We start from the raw sequence: 18,565 nt of genomic DNA, 5'->3' as shown, positions 1-18,565 counted from the left end.
AATGATTTCAACTTTATTCTAAACTTTGTGCTTTACTGTATGGTTGACGCAGTACAATATACTGATGCTACTACCACCACCAATTATTGTAGTTTGTGGCTAACCAGGATTGACATTTTGACCTCAATATCCTGTGCCAAAAACACCTCAGTGTTGGGAAACAACTGCTGCAGTGAAGCTTTATGTAATCTGTTCTAGGAGCCCTTTTCATTTTCTCTTGTGAGAATGCAGGCCACGTATTTATTATCTGCAGCCCCCACCATACGGTCTCTCATAGAAAGAGGAACAGTATAACACGTGACAGAAGGAGAAGATCATGCAGGACTTGGATCAGGCAAGTCAAATAGACTTTCTAACTCTGGCCCATCTGCAGCACTCACTGACTGAATGCGCTCACCAGTGCCTGAGATCTGTGTTTAAGAAACAAGATTCGTCTTTTGCAAGGAAAATAGGTTTCTCAGCCAAGTTTGGGAGGCTGCCATATCACACGAGGTGTTTAGAAACACAGAGGCGCCGTGTCAGATCTCATGCAGGCAGCACATTGTGCGGGGGAAGTATTGGCACTCCAAGGATGGGCTTCTTGTCAGTGGTGCAAATGGGGATAAAAAAAATGCCAAGTGTTGTCACCATAATGACAGGGCTCCTCATCAGAGCCAATGCCAGGGATCCAGCAAGATATAAAAGGCTGACGAACACAACCGTACTACGGTAATCACTTTATTCCTTCAACACACACAAATTAATGTAGACGAAGGTTGCCGCCAAGAATGACCCCATCTAACATGTAATGTATGATCCTCAATCAGAATACGGATCAAGGAGGAGTCAGTATTCATATATTGCATAGGGCCTTGCTGTTTTGTGCAGATTTCCAATTGAAAATATGTTGCAACTTTGCTCCGCTCTTTTGTACTGCTAAATACAACTAATCATCAAACATTACATTGAACCCTCTATAAGAGATGTCCAGAAATAAAGACTTGGTCCCTGCGTCCTAGTGCAAGCCTCTTCCACACCCACAGTTGTGTCTACTTGAAGTGGGATGAAACTCATATTAACAAAAAAAATTGAAAAAATCATCCAATAAGAAATTAATTCGTTTACCTATCTGGTTTTTAGTGAAAAAAGAAAATATTATTTCTGCTGGTTTCCATCTTACGTGTGTGTGTGTGTGTGTGTGTACGACACAATTCAGCAAAGTCACTCAACATAGACCAGGTGTTAGAAAAAGGGGTTTAAATATATATTTGGGAAACTAACTATTTTTAGGATATTTTTTATTTTTGAATGTTACAACCCCCTTTAAAATGGTAAACAGGACACAGGGCTTCCTCCTCCGCTCCCCAAAGCAAGCCTCTTCATTGTGGGCGTTTTCTCTCCTCTGCTCCCCATAGCAACACACGCACTGCTTTGCTATAGCACAGTGAGGAGTCTGTACAGTGCTCAAATTCCAAACTGTCGCCCAAGGCATCGTGCCGTGATCCCTTAGGACTGGTTTCCACTAGGGACAAATCAGAGCAATTCCCCGAACGTGAATTGGGACAAAGAATCGCAGCCTATTGAAATGTCATGGGATTTTTTCGCATTAGGCTTTTGAGTCCCCATAGCGGTGCATGGCATGCTTAGAGGGATTCGGAAGTGTACTTGCATCAGAGCAAGTTCCAAGATCCATCACAGAAATGGATGCTGACACAACTAGAAACAGGCCTTCAGGGTGACAAGCATTGTGATTATGTTTGCACCTCAAGACTTGCCAAGTACAGGCGTTACTTAATGTTGGGAGAATCAGTTTCAGCAGGACTATTTTTTGAAGGGACCTACCGGTAAACAAATAAAAAAAAAAAAAAGCCTCCCTGCTGAAAAAGCTACACAAAGTACAGTTCTGCCCTCTTTAAATGGAATATGCAAGTTTCATTGCTGTTATTGTGCAGGCCCAGCTTCCCAGAAACCAGCAGGTTCCCTGTAAGTTTCACTCATTGTCCTGAGCTGCCCCGCCTCCACACTGACAGGAATTTATATAATTGTTTTAAAGAGATCGTACTGCATTCACCCCCACAGAGAACGCAACAATCCTCCTCTGAAAACCTGACCAGTAAATTAAGCATAACATGCGCTTCAGAGGGGGGAGTTAGAGGTCAGCGAAGCTGGATTATGGCCTGGAATAGCCCATGTAAGATGGGGGCAAACACACACACACAGAGCTAGGCTCTTAGGGACATGGAAACTGAATTGAATGTTCTCCTCCTGTGTATGTGCGTATATTAGGTGAGCCACTTCTCTTCTACTCCAAAAACATATAGGCAGATAAACTACTACAACAGTAGGGGGATATTAAGGTGGTCACAAGTTACAATTTTTCTGTTAAATTTTACTGCAAATGGATGAAAATGATCAGGTGTACAGAAGAATTGAAAAACAAAAATGTGGTTTGTCTGTGAATATCAACTTTTTTTTTTTCGATTTTTTGACAAAGGATAGTTGAAAAATTCAGATCAATGTTACCAAGAACTGTATGGTATGTGACAAGATCGTCAGATTATACTCAACCTGAAAAAAATTGTGTGTAACTACTCAGTAAATACCAAGCAGGAATCAAGGAGTGCAGAAAAAAAGTGTGTTAAATGAAGCTTTAAGTAGCAATGTGGTGTTAAGTGGTAATTGTAATGCTAAACAGAGAATGATGATGGCATGAGACATTGATGGATGTAGAGATGTTTAATCTGAAAAATCCATATTAAAAGAGGAATTTATATTAAACATTTAGAAAAACAGGATTACTAAATAAGGTTTTTTAATCCAACCAACTTTTTTGCAAATTACAATTTTATTTTTTTTAACGAAATGATGGCAATCTCAAACGTGTGGTGCCTAAAACAACTTCCTCAGAACTCAATCAACTGAAAGATTGGTTTATTTTCTTCAAATTGAAATAAACTAAAATTAACATGTGTGGGCATCTTTACAGTGCAAGCTATTTAGGGGGCTTGAGAAAGAAAGAAGGGAAAGATAGACTGTATGGTAAGCACTGGAAAGAGGAGTTTTCAGCGGCCACAATGGAGGTGGGGAAGACCCCAGTGGAACATAATTGCCCTTACGCTGTCCTACTCAGAGTCCAGTTATCTCCGGACCAAACTGACATCCCAGATATTGGATTGTTCGTTTCTGTTCCTGTTACTATTAATACCACAACTGCTGGATTTCTACATGGGTAAAAATTCACCTTGTTGACATTTTTATTCATTTTAATCTGGGTGCAGTATAAATTCCCAGGGAAAGGTCAGTGGTTGAAGGACATATTGATCTTTCTCTATTGAAGTCTCTGGGTGACCCTGGGCGGTTTTACAACCTGTTTATAAAGTTGTCAGGCTCAGCCGTGACTTTGTGACTCTAAATTAAAGAGGGTGTTCATTCCTGCAGCCAGCAGACAGACATTCCCTGAACAGCTTGGAGCAGACATGGACAACCAGCGGAATCCAGAAAACACAAGGCCCAGCTTGCACTGACAGCCTCCTTGGCAATATACAATGTTGTGCCAATTTATCTTTAAATTAATACGTATCAACCAGCCAAAACAAAATGTTTTAAGGCCCGTATCCACCACGCAATTTTCCCAACGATTATTCCAAACAACCTGCAATTTTTTTGAGTGACAAGTGGTCATTTCCACGATCTCGCGGCATGGGTATAGGCACATGATTTGACGCACGCCGATAATGACCATCACGGCAGGTCAGATCTTTAAAGTGGACCCAAATTAAAAATTTTCTAAATAATAATAATAAATAGCAGCCTTTTTTCAGCTGCATGAAGACAAATATAAAATATTTTACATTTATTGGAGGAACCTCTCCCTTCCTTTCAAATTGCCGGGGACAAAATCCGGCAAACTGGTGAAGTAGGTGGTGTCCGGCAATGGAGGAATTGCTAATGGCTGCCGCCAGTATAATCCTAGTTATGAAAAGAGAAGGGTGAAAAGCATGCACTGAAATGCTCATAGGCTTGAAGGAGTGTTTATTTATCTTTGTATGTGTCAGAATGGTGCAACTAAATATTTTTAATTAAAAAAAATGTTTGGTTTGGGTCCGCTTTAAGATCACCAAGGACTCCGTGCAAAATACTGCAATCGCTTGACTCCCCGTTCGTGCCCATCGTGTAACGTGGTGGCTAAACGCTCGTCGTCAAGGGGGCATCGCTGGACCTGAGTACTCAGCTATAGGTAAGAACTCCAGGGCCAGTCATAAGTAAGCTTTGCATAGAGCCTTTACTTTCTCTCTCATACGCCATTAAGTCAAATCTCCACTTTTGGTGACCTCATGGACTTTAGCATGGCAGACTTGTTATCAGCCATTGTTTCTTTGACGTCCCCCATGGACATATCATGGCTTTATAAAGACTGTCCATCTGTCTGGAGCTTTGTACTCATGTTGGATGGCTCATGATGGATCTAGAGTGAGTACAGGGGTCCCCTGAGCTCAGCACACCACAACTTTAAACAACAGTGACCCCTAAAACACACTATTGCGCTTCTTACCCTGGTGCTGGAAGCCAGATTATTGGGTTGCACACAGTCGTCCCTCCTCCCCATAACAACAGAACACATCTCTTGGGTATAGCCAAGGCATGCATCATGTATGCGCTTGTTCCATCTCAGTGTCACCTGTGTGCGATGAAGCACGATTCAGCCAGACTTTCGGGCACTATTGCAGGTGACAGGAGCCACCCGGGGGAGACGGCGAGGAACAAGCCTCATGGGGGCATAAGGAAGCCCCAGGTAAGTATGAAACCTGAAATGTCTGAACTCAGGTACGCTTTTAACCCACAAAAAAAAAAAGGGGTGGCCAGCTTTACTTTACAGTTCTACTGAAGTCTAACAGCAGAGAAACTATGGTTCAAGATTCTTGAATTTTTAACCATTACGGTGAGAAAGGAGCACAGCCTAGCTCTAAGTAGGATTGTGTTTACCTCCTCATGTCACTTCAGTTACCCTTTAACTATTCTGACTTTTTAAATGGAAGCTGAAGTGAGAGGTATATGGAGGTTGCCATATTTATTTCCTCTTTAGCAATGCCAGTTGCCCATCTATCCTGCTGATCCTTTGCCTTAGCCATAGACCCTGAACAATCATGCAGCAGATCAGGCGTTTCCGTAATTCCTGTCAACGATTAGGTGCATGCTTGTCTCTGGTGGGATTCAGACACTACTCCAGCCAAATATACCAGTAGAGCTGCCAGGCAACTGGTACTGATTAAAGAATCCTTAAGGCTTTGGTCACATCTAAAATCGAAATCGCAGGCGGACGCGTTTTGCGCAATTTCCCCCCCCCCCCCCCCCCCTCCCGGCGCTCCAATCGCTTTTGCAGAGTGATTAAGTTTTTTCACTTAAAAATCGCCGACGCTCAAAAAAAGATATAGATGAGGTGGGGGGTGGGGGAGTATCTGTGTCCCTTGGCAGTTGTTGCTTCTGTAGTGGTCGGTGACTTATTATACCTCTTGATCACCTGAACTAAGAGGGAAGTGGAGGCTGACATATTTTAAGGAGGTCTGGCTACCTGGCTTGTGGCATCTGTCCAAGTCTGATCTTGGTTTTTTTTTTTAAGAGGACTATTAGGCTAGCTTTTGCACTTTTTAACTCTGCCCAACAGGCTCTTACCCTGATGACAAAATGCAGCCGTGTCACAGCAGTCTTTTGCAATTTAAGTTCTCTCATGAATAAAATAATTAAAGTAGCTGATTACAAGTTATTCTGGTATTGGCAACCCACGTTTGAGCACAGCAGTTTCAGTACAGCGAGAAGGGTTTCTGCTCCGCCCACTCAGTCTGCCCAAAGATCTACATAGTGCAAGTGGTCACCCATAAGGCTGATTATTACCTTCAGCCATGTGACCAGAGTCTTATGGACTTTAAGTTAATTATGTATCAACGTATAAGGGTAGGGTCACACTTGCAGCCGTGGAAAACTGTCAGCGTTTTTCCGCGTTCGAATCATCATTCTTATTCAGCAGCCAGCTGAGAACAGGGGAATTACACGCACTGCGCAATAAAAGCAACAGTGTCTGTTTTTTTTGGTCAACTGCTCCCAGTGCACTGCGATTGTTTATTGGGAAGCATTATGTGCGTTTTCACTGGTATTTTTTGTCAAGTGTGACCCTAGCCTAAGGGTTTTTTTTTTGTTCAATGTATGCATTCAGGATTGCTAAATGGAGTTTTGTTTTACATAAATACAAGAGACAGCTGACTATTGTAGGCATGTGTTTCAGCCCAGCAAAACTGTAGGACATCAGGATACTTTCATGATTAAAAACTTGTTGCTGAGGAGGGAGATAACTAGTGAGTGATGGAAGCTAACCATATACCAGTCTCTACAGAGAGAATACAAATTGGCCCCATACTTTTTCCAAAACTCTCAAGAGAGGCAAATCCTGAGTGTCTACAGACTTAGTGCTCACAACCTGGAAATCGAGCCTGGGGACACAGAGACATACAAACCCAGGGAGGAGAGACTGTGCCAACACTGTGAGCAGAAGACCCTCGAGGATGAGAATCAATTCCTGCTTCAATGCCCCAAATATACTACAACCAGGGACACCTTCTTTAAGAAATTGATGTACCTAATTTCAGACTTTCACTCAGAGGATGAGAGAAAACTCTCTACATCCTACTGTGAGAGGAGCAATCCACAGGGACTATCACTGTACACTATGTCACTGCATGACACAGACAGAGGAGCATAAATCAACTATAAACCTAAAAATGCCCACAGACTGCTTACCTATACCCCCCCCCACCGCGACATGGGGGGGGGAGGGGGGGGGGAGTTACATTATACTCACCCATGTAAAGGTAAGCCCAGTGCTTTAGCTACAGAGCTGTGGGCTCCAGTGCACGTTTTACATTGCCCCACTCCCCTAAGCACTCTATACATAACAACTGATAGCGCGCACCAAAACCTGCCACAGAAATAGAGTTGCAAGAAGGGGATGGAGAACAGTGTGTTAATGATTACTACTATACACAGCATCTAAGGAAATGAACATTACCACCACAGGACCAATAAAGAGCCAATTATGTGGTTGAGGAAGGGCCCCTTTGACTCATGGGCCCCAGTGCGGTTGCAACCTCTGCATCCCCTATTGCTACGCCACTGGCCTCCCACGTCCTCGACCCCACCACTGCTGACCAGGACCAGCTTCTAGTTCGCTCTAGTTCCCTCGCAAGCATGAGTGCGGACACGCCTGCGCAGTGAATGAGCAGCTTTGGTTTACTGTGCACGAGCAGCCATAAGCATGCGCAGTACAGCCGCGCTCATACCTGGAGGGGAGCGTGGCCACAAGAACACATCCGAGAAGCGCTTTTTGGATATGTTTGAAGGGGTTCTGCACTGCAGCGGTGATCACCAAGATGGATCGGGAAGCCTCTGGACCACCCAAAGGCTTCCTTCTATGTAGGCAAGTTTCCCCCCCCCTTCCCCCCCAAGTAACAGGTTTACTTTAAGGCCAGGGTGGTGAATCATCCTCAGAACTCCAGCAGAAAGTAGAAGTGTTACTCAGCACAGCTCCTGTCAGAGCGGAAATGAATTAATGGCATTGGAGGCATCCAGAGAGCGCTCTGTGCTCCTGAATAGAGACAGCTGTGTGACAGGCAGTCTATTTAAGGGATGTGCGTTCATCCCTCTTAATGATTAGACACAGGAAATGGTGGCGAGGCAGCCAGGATAATGATGCCCACGTGTTCAAAGCGCCAGGGCTCGGAATAAAAGAGACAATTCCTGCGCTTCTTTACTAGATATTACACAGCCATAAAATTGCTAAATAACTCATTTTACATTGAAGGAAGACACTGCTGTGTTGTTGGAGAGCTCCAGCTTCGTCCTTCCTCTCTCCGCACCTGTCTCTGGCTGGTGTCCCATGATGAACTAACATTAAAGGGGAACTCCAGAATGACCTAAATAAAAGCATCACTAAAGGTAGCCAGTAACGATGCAATTTGTCGAACGATCAATTGTTCAATCACTCAGAAACAAGTGTTTTGGGACCAGTAACAGACAAACATTTTCATCTGTTAGTGGTCCCGATCGTTCATAGAAAGCATCGGAAACGAATGATAATTCAGCTAATTATACCTTAAAATTATATTGATGATCACAACTGTTTCTTTTCCTTGCTTATAATATGCTTTGAAAATCTATTTAAAACTACATCTCAGCTACTGGAAACACTGTGGGTCTTAGTGTGAGGCTAACATATTTCTTTCTTTCTAAACAATACAATAACACAATACAATAAAATTTCTATAGCGCTTTTCTCCCATAGGACTCAAAGCGCTTTGAGTCCAAATGCACATTGCCTGGCTGTCCTGCTGTTCCTCTGCCTCTTGATACTTTTAGCCATAGACTCTGAACAAGCATGCAGATCAGATGTTTCTGACTGAAGTCTGACTGGATTAGCCTGTGAAATAGGTTTGTTTCAGGTGTGTGATTCAGACTCTACTGCAGTCAGAAAACCAGCAGGACTGCCAGGCAACTGGTACTGTTTAAATGGAAATAAATATGGCAGCCTCATATCCCTCTCACTTCAGGTTCCTAAGTCAAGTTCTGCGGCAGATAATACGGTTTTACAATTTTGTCTTCTAGACCTGAAGCAGCCCAGATATAGGAGTTAATAGTAGGCTCTATACAAAAATGTAAAGAAAAAGAGGCACCTCCCTAAATACATTAGAAATGTAATACTTGAACAAATAACTGGTGCATGAGGCCAAAAATAAATGCAAAAACTCACTTTATTGAAGCCAATGTGAAAACAATAAAACCAATTAAAAGCAAGGCAACGTCATGCCCAGCCCAGGGGCCCCTAATATCATAATTGCCATATGCCCATCTGTAAACATTTAAAAAACTGCACAGTAAAATACAATATATATCCGTGTGGAAAATTGCGTATGTCTGTTGGGGAGCAGCGATGTAAGTAATGGCAGCATCCAATATTAACTATCATGGGGTAATCAAAGGTTGATGCTGCAACATCACAGCTCCACAGGGGCAAACGCAGCCTTAAGATGAACATACAGTTATTGAGGTAATAGATCTCCTGAACTGTGCATCCATAATATGTGCAAACAGTGAAACAACAACAGATGACAATAAGACAACATAGAGGATAATAGTAAAAGTTTGATACAAACAACGTGGGTTTAAATACAAGTGCTGTGAATGGTCAGCCAAAAAATAATGTAAGGTGCAATGTGAGATAGACCGAGGAGAGGCAAAGAGCAGGAGAAGAACAACAGGGCTTACCAAATGAAAGAGTGTGTCAAGGGCTGGGGACGGCTGCAAGGGTGCTCCTGCGCCCGTCCGACTAGTTCCGCCCTCAGCAGCTTCGGCGGAACTAGTTTTTGCATTTACTTTTGGCCTCATGCACCAGTTATTTGTTCAAGTATTACATTTCTAATGTATTTAGGGAGGTGCCTCTTTTTCTTTACATTTTTGTATAGTTACTTGCCAGCTCGAGGACCTTGCCCTCCCTCCTATAAACACACTAGTGTCTATATTAGCATATTTTTTGCATTAATATGTCTGCTCAGTTTGTGCTTGTGTATTAATAGTAGGCTTTGGGTGCTAGGGTGCTGCTGAAGCAATGGTTTATACTCCGTTCGCAATAGTTCATTTTGGTCAATAATCCTTAATATTGAAACTAAACTCCTGAGCATGTGAATATTGTCCATGAAATGCGTACAGTTAAACACTGGCTAACAACTGTAAAATTAAATTGCACTTGACTCATGGGAAACAGACATATACAAATCAAAATTCAACTTCACAAAAGCATTCCTATAGACCTAGGAGAGCAACTATAATTCATAGAGCTCTCCAGTATTCACACTTCCTCCCCCGTTAGTGACCCTTCACAACCAGGGTGCCCATCTGCTGGATGTCCTATAATGAGGCGACCACAACAATCCCCTAATTATAACTATGGCTCCGCCCACCCATAACAAGTGACCACAATAACACTGCTATGGATGGGGAAGGAAGCCTGTATCAGAGAGCCGGTACGTAGATGGGGCTCACCCTCATTGTGTCGGTGAGCAATTCAGCTGGCAGAGGAGCTTGGACAAGGGCACTGTTCCTCCCACCCAGTCAGTTGTGCACCATCCTATCGGCCCTCCTCTGCCCTCCATAGCAAGCGAATGCATCACTAGTCTCTAGGTTAGGGACGCCTCTGTACAGCATTCAACCTTGAATTGTGGCCTGAGAGATTAAGCCCTCTGATCCAGAGAGTGATGCAGAGGCGACCCTGCATCAGGGGGTGGGGACGGGGCTGGCACAACTTGCTCACTGTAGCTCTGCCCCTTGCATTCACACCAGCGTAAGTATGCAGCCCAGCACGGTGCTGGAGAGTTTTATCCACATAGGGTGACCCCCCTAGTGGTTAGGTGATCAGCCCTAATGTGCCCACTGGACATTAGTTCAACACTGATCTAAAGAGGCGGACACTGTGCTGAATTTTCTCCGGGAGCAGCGCCACCTAGCGACAGCCATTTTTCATATGCTGGAAAAGGCCATAGGATTGGAAAGGGTTAAGGAGATGACAATTTTAATTGGTGCAACAGATATTTTTTTTTTACTTTTGAAAAAACTACAGATCCTCCTCATACTGTGTGTATGGCAGCCAGCGACCCCCAAGCAATTCGCTGGGAGGATCTGCTCACCCCCAGCGACACCGATCCCATTGTTCACACCCCTCCCCCACGTGATGTCACGCACGTGCCACTTGTAGCCCCTCTGTCCGCTTAGCTACACAGCACGTCGTCAGCTACACAGCTGGCACACATATGTGCAACACGGCCCATCTCTGTCACCCTAGGGGATCAGGTCCAGATCAACAACAGGCAACATCTATCAAAGGTGTGCACGCACCTTTACACTGATTATGCACAACTTATTTCAAATTAGTACACTTTATAGAGAATTTATGTGTGCATCAAACCAAGTAACACCTCACAAATCTGGCTTTGTAAATTTGGCCTAATTGCCTATTCACGAGACATAGCTCATGCAAATATGCATTTGCTTTCGCATGCCAAAGTTTGCAGGGTTAAAACCAATACTGCAAAGCGGTTGCCCTGCGGGAATTAGCTCATGCTTGGGGGAGTCGCCTGCACCTCCCAGCCTCCCCCTCCGGGATGCCGCTGTAGTTTCCAGGCAGTGAGAGAGCTTGGGGCCCCGTGGCACCTTGGTTGTATGGGGGCATTGGGAAGCCTCCCCGTGGCGCTCCTGGATAGTGCTAATATCGCATGAACTAATTCCCGCAGGGCAACCGATTTGCAGTATTGGTTTTAACCCTGCAAACTTTAGCATGCGAAAGCAGATGCATATTTGCATGAGCTATGTCTCGTGGGTAGCCAATTAGGCCAAATTTGCAAAGCCAGATTTGTCAGGTGTTACTTGGTTTGCTTTACACATAAATTCTCTATAAAGTGTATTATTTCAAATTAGGTAATACTAAATGCACATAAAAAAAAAAAAAAAAAAAAAAAAATTATGTGAAGTTGGGTTTTAAGGACGGGGAGTCCTGTGTGTGCATTATGGACGGTCTGCACTGGGTGTGACACAATGTGATTTCCGATCCCCCTTATATGACCAGCGATTACGGTGTATGAATATGGGGGCCGGTGATATCACTGAGAGCACTACAGGTGAACCGTGCTCTGTGCCCTAACAAGGGAAGGAAAATTAGCAGCGGGAACGTCTGCCAAGTCTAATGTAATCAAAGACGTCTCCAGCAGCTTCCCTCTCACTGTTCATCATCTCTCAGGCAAATGGCTCAAACAGGAACCTCAATCTGTATCCCCAGCCACAGAAATTCAAGCTGAAAATCCAGTAACCTTTTAGGACATGGAATGGTTTAAAAATTAGATCCTAACGGATAAACAGTAACCAGCACATCTGTCATCTTCGTGTTTACTATCTACCTGCATCAGTACTTCAGCTAACATCTGGAAATATGCCTGAAGAAGGGGACTACATCCCAGAAGGCTTGTATAATTCAACTCTATCAGTTAGCCAATATAAGGTATTATTTTTACTACCTACATAATTATAGCCTGCAACTGTTAACTTAAAAGTTCTAAACCAGCCAAATTAATTTCCTGCCAATTATGCTTGGCCTAATGTCACGCTGCATACGATTTGTATGCAAGCTGGCATTGTTTGCATCTCATTGACCATCTCTAATAGTTATCCTCTTCTGTAAACTGACCTCAGATTTTTATGGCATCTTTATTTTGCTTATGGAGATCATCCTACACATCTGTACATGAGTGTCGGGCTGCATTGTGCTATAGACATGTCTGGGGCGCATCTATGGCTTAAAGTGTAACCAAGGCAAACCTCAGGTTAAGAAACACGTACTTACCTGAAGGTTCTTATCGATTGCTCAGATCATCCTGTCACTGCGCTGCCATGTCTCCTTCCCCTAGCCTGCACCTATCAGCGACCCTATGCTGCTATATCTTCTGCCTCTAAATCCTGTGGAGGCTTCCCACGCTGTCCTTCATTGATGAGCACAGCCCCCTTTTCACTGAAGCAATCAACAAAGGTTTGTCGGCTTGAATACACCTGCATGAGTCTGGCAGAGCCTGTGCAGTAAGCCGGAGAGACGTCTTGCTACTGCGCAGGCACGGCCAACCCTGTGCATGATGAGAAGAGCAACCCGTATCTTCTGGAAGGTCACAGCAAGCAGCAACAACGAGGACACGGTAAGCCTCTGAAGTATCGAGACGCTTTCCTCTTCTTTGATAAGTATTCTTTTTTTTTTTTTTACCCAAACTTCGGCTCAGGTTCTCTTTAATTAGATTTGAACTGGAAGCAGTTCTTATTTTCCATCCCAAATATCTGTGAGTAATAGTGCTGGGGGGTATGCATTTTATATCCTCATAGCCACTACCTGACAAGAGACGAAGGCCTTTTACACTCCATATCCAGTCCAATATCTAAATAAACCCACCGATTCCTCAAAGCTCCCAGATGCCTCTGTGTGTCAAACACATTTCTGCAGCTGAATATCCCATTTCAAAAATGTGTTCTCATGAGCAGAAGAAGCTGAGCTGAGGGAGTAAACCGCAGGCTCTGTGGGCAGGGCTGCTGCTACTACTTCTTGGCTGTACGCCATCATTGGCTGTAAGGGGGTGGAGCTCAACTGTTTCAGAAGATCACAGCCTGAAGCTCTACTAGTCAGTGCAGCAGGAAACAGGAGGGCTATTAACTGAGCTTTGGCTAATCAAGGAGAGCAATACAAGCCGTGCCCCTTAGAGCTGCACAGGACTAGGAAACATTTGGTCTGGAGTTGGGCTTTAGGTTCCTCAGCCTCCTGTAGCCTGGACTAAACCCTCGGATTTCAGCCTGACTGGACCTTGAGCTGCTCCGCTGTTCCAGACTTTAGAGAAGATCACAAGGGAGTCTCTTTAACATCTGTTACTACAAAGCCTCACATTGGAAATGTGGATACCATCTGCCTCTCCTGCCACTGGCTGCATTCCTCCAAATACATTTTACCAGACAAAACACAAAATTACAACCATGGTTAGCAGAGCTGCAGATCTTTGTGCTGTATCCCAGAGGTCTGTGCTGCAGCCCTGAAAGACATCTCATATGAGCGCTAGCTGCCCAGTCACATGATCGCTCACATTAACACTTGTTCTGCCTGATCACTGGAAGCAAACATCAGTCAAATCACTGCAGAGATCAGGTGGTGCTTGGCTATCCCTAAAAGTGTTAAGCCAAGTACAGTACATACAGCCAATCCTTGAGTGGCCAGTTTTACCACTTCCATGTAGTAAGGTAGGAGAGTTTACCTACACAGTCTATTAGTAGTATATAAAATCTGTTGGCCCTCATACTACATGGAGGATGTAAAATTGGTAAATCATTGGCCAATCAAGACTGGATGTGTGTACAGTGCTTAAAGGTGCCCATTAATGGTACAATATTTTCCACAGATGTGATCAGTATTCAGAAGTTTATCATCAATTGTTCCCATAAATGGATGTCCCTGTGCTGCCATGTCTCCTCCTCCCAGCCTGCACCTATCAGTGTCCCTGCACTGCCATGTCTCCTCCTCCCAGCTGCACCTATCAGTGACCCTGCGCTGCCATGTCTCATCCTCCTAGCCTGCACCTATCAGTGTCCCTGTGCTACTATGTCTCCTCCTCCCAGCCTGCACCTATCAGTGTCCCTGTGCTGCCATGCCTCCTCCTCCCAGCCTGCACCTATCAGTGTCCCTGTGCTGCCATGTCTCCTCCTCCCAGCCTCCGCCTATCAGTGCCCCTGTGCTGCCATGTCTCCTCCTCCCAGCCTGCACCTATCAGTGTCCCTGTGCTGCCATGTCTCCTCCTCCCAGCCTGCACCTATCAGTGTCCCTGTGCTGCCATGCCTCCTCCTCCCAGCCTGCACCTATCAGTGTCCCTGTGCTGCCATGTCTCCTCCTCCCAGTCTGCACATATCTTTGTCCCTGTGCTGCCATGGCTCCTTCTCCCAGCCTGAACCTATCAGTGTCCCTGTGCTGCCATGTCTCCTCCTACCAGTCTGCACATATCTTTGTCCCTGTGCTGCCATGTCTCCTCCTCCCAGCCTGAACCTATCAGTGTCCCTGTGCTGCCATGTCTCCTCCTCCCAGCCTGCACCTATCAGTGTCCCTGTGCTGCCATGTCTCCTCCTCCCAGTCTGCACCTATCAGTGTCCCTGCGCTGCCATGTCTCCTCCTCCCAGCCTGCACATATCTTTGTCCCTGCGCTGCCATGTCTCCTCCTCCCAGCCTGCACCTATCAGTGTCCCTGTGCTGCCATGTCTCCTCCTCCCAGCCTCCGCCTATCAGTGTCCCTGTGCTGCCATGTCTCCTCCTCCCAGCCTGCACCTATCAGTGTCCCTGTGCTGCCATGTCTCCTCCTCCCAGCCTGCACACCTATCAGTGTCTCTGTGCTGCCATGTCTTCTCCTCTCAGCCTGCACCTATCAGTGTCCCTGTGCTGCCATGTCTCCTCCTCCCAGCCTGCACCTATCAGTGTCCCTGTGCTGCCATGTCTCCTCTTCCCAGCCTGCACCTATCAGTGTCCCTGTGCTGCCATGTCTCATCCTCCTAGCCTGCACCTATCAGTGTCCCTGCGCTGCCATGTCTCCTCCACTCAGCCTGCACCTATCAGTGTCCCTGTGCTGCCATGTCTCATCCTCCCAGCCTGAACCTATCAGTGTCCCTGTGCTGCCATGTCTCCTCCTCCCAGCCTGAACCTATCAGTGTCCCTGTGCTGCCATGTCTCCTCCTCCCAGCCTGCACCTATCAGTGTCCCTGTGCTGCCATGTCTCCTCCTCCCAGCCTGCACCTATCAGTGTCCCTGTGCTGCCATGTCTCCTCCTCCCAGCCTCCGCCTATCAGTGTCCCTGTGCTGCCATGTCTCCTCCTCCCAGCCTGCACCTATTAGTGTCCCTGTGCTGCCATGTCTCCTCTTCCCAGCCTGCACCTATCAGTGTCCCTGTGCTGCCATGTCTCATCCTCCTAGCCTGCACCTATCAGTGTCCCTGCGCTGTCATGTCTCCTCCACTCAGCAGCACAGGGACACTGATAGGTGCAGGCTATGTCTCCTACTCCCAGCCTGCACATATCTTTGTCCCTGCGCTGCCATGTCTCCTACTCCCAGCCTGCACCTATCAGTGTCCCTGTGCTGCCAAGTCTCCTCCTCCCAGCCTGCACCTATCAGTATCCCTGTGCTGCCATGTCTCCTCCTCCCAGCCTGCACCTATCACTGTCCCTGTGTTGCCATGTCTCCTCCTCCCAGCCTGCACCTATCAGTGTCCCTGTGCTGCCATGTCTCCTCCTCCCAGCCTGCACCTATCAGTGTCCCTGTGCTGCCATGTCTCCTTCTCCCAGCCTTCACCTATCAGTGTCCCTGTGCTGCCATGTCTCCTCCTCCCAGCCTGCACCTATCATTGCCCCTGTGCTCCCATGTCTCCTCCTCCCAGCCTGCACCTATCAGTGCCCCTGTGCTTGCATGCTGTGTCCTTCCTGTTTCTACTTAATAACATCTCTGTGATGTCATGCCACCTCCTCTCAGCCTGCAGTATTAGTTTTGGGAGGGAATGTGGGAAGGATGCAAAGGGTTCCAAATCCCCAAATTTTAAAATATTTCTCCTGAAGCATTTATGGATTACATACATTGACTCCCCTCCCACCTCGTAAATGTCACATAGCAATTATGCGTTCATAATAGAGACTTACCAATAGCTTGTGCCAAGGCAATGACAACTTCCTGGCAAGTAGTGGCCTCTGTCACTCCGCAGACGATGCGCTGGACCCCATCCACCCATACTTTCAGCTCCATGCTGAGGCTTACAGGGGCAACGCGGCGTCAGCATCTGTTCCCTCCAATGTCACGTCATGTTCGGCACTAGGAGGAGTCTCACTTCTGCAAAGATAAAATAGTATGGATCAGCCATACTGGCAGCAATATGCCCACTGTAAACATTTCTCTATAGAAAATAATTTCGAGCTGACCTCAGGGTGTCCTGCAGTGTTGGCGAGTTTATGTTGATGAGATTATTAGAATTCTTTTACCAATACAAATCAACAGGGGTCAGCGAGAGGAGTCTGCGAGTGGTTTAATTTGACAGTAAAAGATCATTTCAAAAGTTATCCCTACTCATTACACTGTGGAGCGAAACTCTCACAGCTAGGATTAATCAATGTGATGCAAATAATTCTGAGTTGATGCACAATTATGCATGCAATTTTACATACCTTCAAAATATACCAACATGTTGGAATTCAATTGGTCCATTTACAAGCCAAATACATTTCCATTCAGACTTTGTCATTTTTTAGTTTTTGCATCAAATTTGATTCATTAGCATGTCACTGACCATCCCTACTCACAGCTGATGGGCAGGCAGACTTGATGCAAGTCCATGAGAAGAGAATCAGCTCAGGCTGGACTGATAAGTCATTACAAAAGACATTTTATATATTCTGCATGTCATCTCTGTATTTGCCTGCTGTGGACTAAATGGTCCAAAGGGTTAACAGTGATCTCAGCCCGGCAGAGTATTTTACAAGGAGGTGAGAAAGGGATACAGATCTTGAACCATGGCCAGTGCACCATCCCACTCCCGGGTCCTCCCCGCCGAGCGAGCGCACAGTTGTTCAAGGAGAACATTCTGTGGGTGATTGAGAAAAATGAAATTCTCCGAAACGCCCGCCTGACATATGAAAGGGGAAAATTAATTTGGAAAGGTGCCAGGCCTGCGGAGGGTTCTGAGAGCTGCGACTGCCAAAGTCTTCATAAAAGATGGCCGCTGCAGCGCTCCTGAAAACGGATTACGGTCTTATTTTAAGGCCAATCTCCGCAAGCCACAAAAAACACCCCACTAGAATATGGCCAGTAAAAACTAAAAAGGGGAAGTCTAGTAAATCTTTTTTTCATCTTTAGTTTCGTCAGGAGAGGGTTACAATCTAGGTTTGGACCATTCTCCAGGTTCCTGCTGAATATATCACTGCTTTACTTTTTAACTGAAACCCCCACCTTAAGATTACATAAAGGGTAATATTCCCATGGGCATGCAGGAAGGAAAAAAGAAAACAATTCATCCTAAACAAGAAAAAGTAGCACGGGATGAACAAGAGAAGATGCAAGTCAAATAAGTGGAGACGTAGTAAGAACGGTGTAAGAAAGAAGCAAAGGGGGAAAAGGTGGAAGAACGAGTGCGGTAGATGAACTAAGAAGAGCAGGAAGAGGAATAAGAGGAAAGGATGAAAAGGAAGTGGAAAAGATGAAAGAAAAGGAGGTGGTGAAGTAAAATGAAAAAAAAAGCAGTTGAAAAAAACAGAAGGAGGTGGAAAAGGAGGATATAAACGTAAAGAAAAAAAAAGGAAGGAAGAGGAGCAGGAAGAAGAAAAGGGAGGAGGAAGAGAAGACTGAAAAGAAGAATTATTGAGAGAAGTAGAAGAAGAAAAATTAGGTGGATAAGTAGATGGTGGAATTGGAAAAGGATGGAAATAATAATAATAATTATAGAAGGAAAATTGGAGAAGAAAATTATAGAAGGGAAATCGAGAGGGTGAAGAAAAACAGGTGGACGATGAAAAGGGTGATAAGCAGAAATAAGAGAAGTTTCAAGGTTAATATCTAGGTAGGAAATTGGATAGGAAAAATACGATCTTGTATAATGTAGACCTTTTACTGTCACACAGAAAAAATATTTCTTAATTTAAACTTTCAGGGAACTAGTCCTTTTCTATGGGCAGATTTTCAGATGTAAGCTTCTGCTACTGAAGCAAACCTGCTCAGTTGTTATGGCCTAGGTTTAGGACATATCATAGTAATAACTAGATACTACAGTGAAAACTGATCATCAATACGATAAGCAGTTCTCAAGATATGGAATGCTGAACTTGTGCGCAACTTTCAAACACTTTTGAAGTGATGGCAACTTTGCTGACCAAGGCTTGGGACCCACTAGCAGCACTTTTCTAAGCGCTTGTGATTTGTAAAGCTCTTGCTAATGCAATGCTATAGTGGATATTTTAA

At 45.2% G+C, this 18,565-nt stretch overlaps 1 protein-coding gene across 1 annotated transcript in view; it reads right to left on the bottom strand.

Moving 5' to 3' along the window:
- The window catches only part of RASSF8 (Ras association domain family member 8), a 101,895-nt gene that overhangs the window by 16,995 nt on the left and 66,335 nt on the right, over positions 1-18,565 (bottom strand). Inside the window, exon 2 of the mRNA XM_068277588.1 lies at positions 16,261-16,447. Coding sequence (XP_068133689.1) covers positions 16,261-16,363 — 103 coding nt within the window. The 5' untranslated portion in view covers positions 16,364-16,447. The remainder of the gene's footprint in view (positions 1-16,260; positions 16,448-18,565) is intronic.

This window comes from Hyperolius riggenbachi, chromosome 3 (assembly GCF_040937935.1).
Source record: "Hyperolius riggenbachi isolate aHypRig1 chromosome 3, aHypRig1.pri, whole genome shotgun sequence".
Taxonomy (NCBI): domain Eukaryota; kingdom Metazoa; phylum Chordata; class Amphibia; order Anura; family Hyperoliidae; genus Hyperolius; species Hyperolius riggenbachi.
The sequence above is the reverse complement of the archived record's forward strand: the minus strand, read 5'-3'. Positions and strand labels throughout refer to the sequence as shown.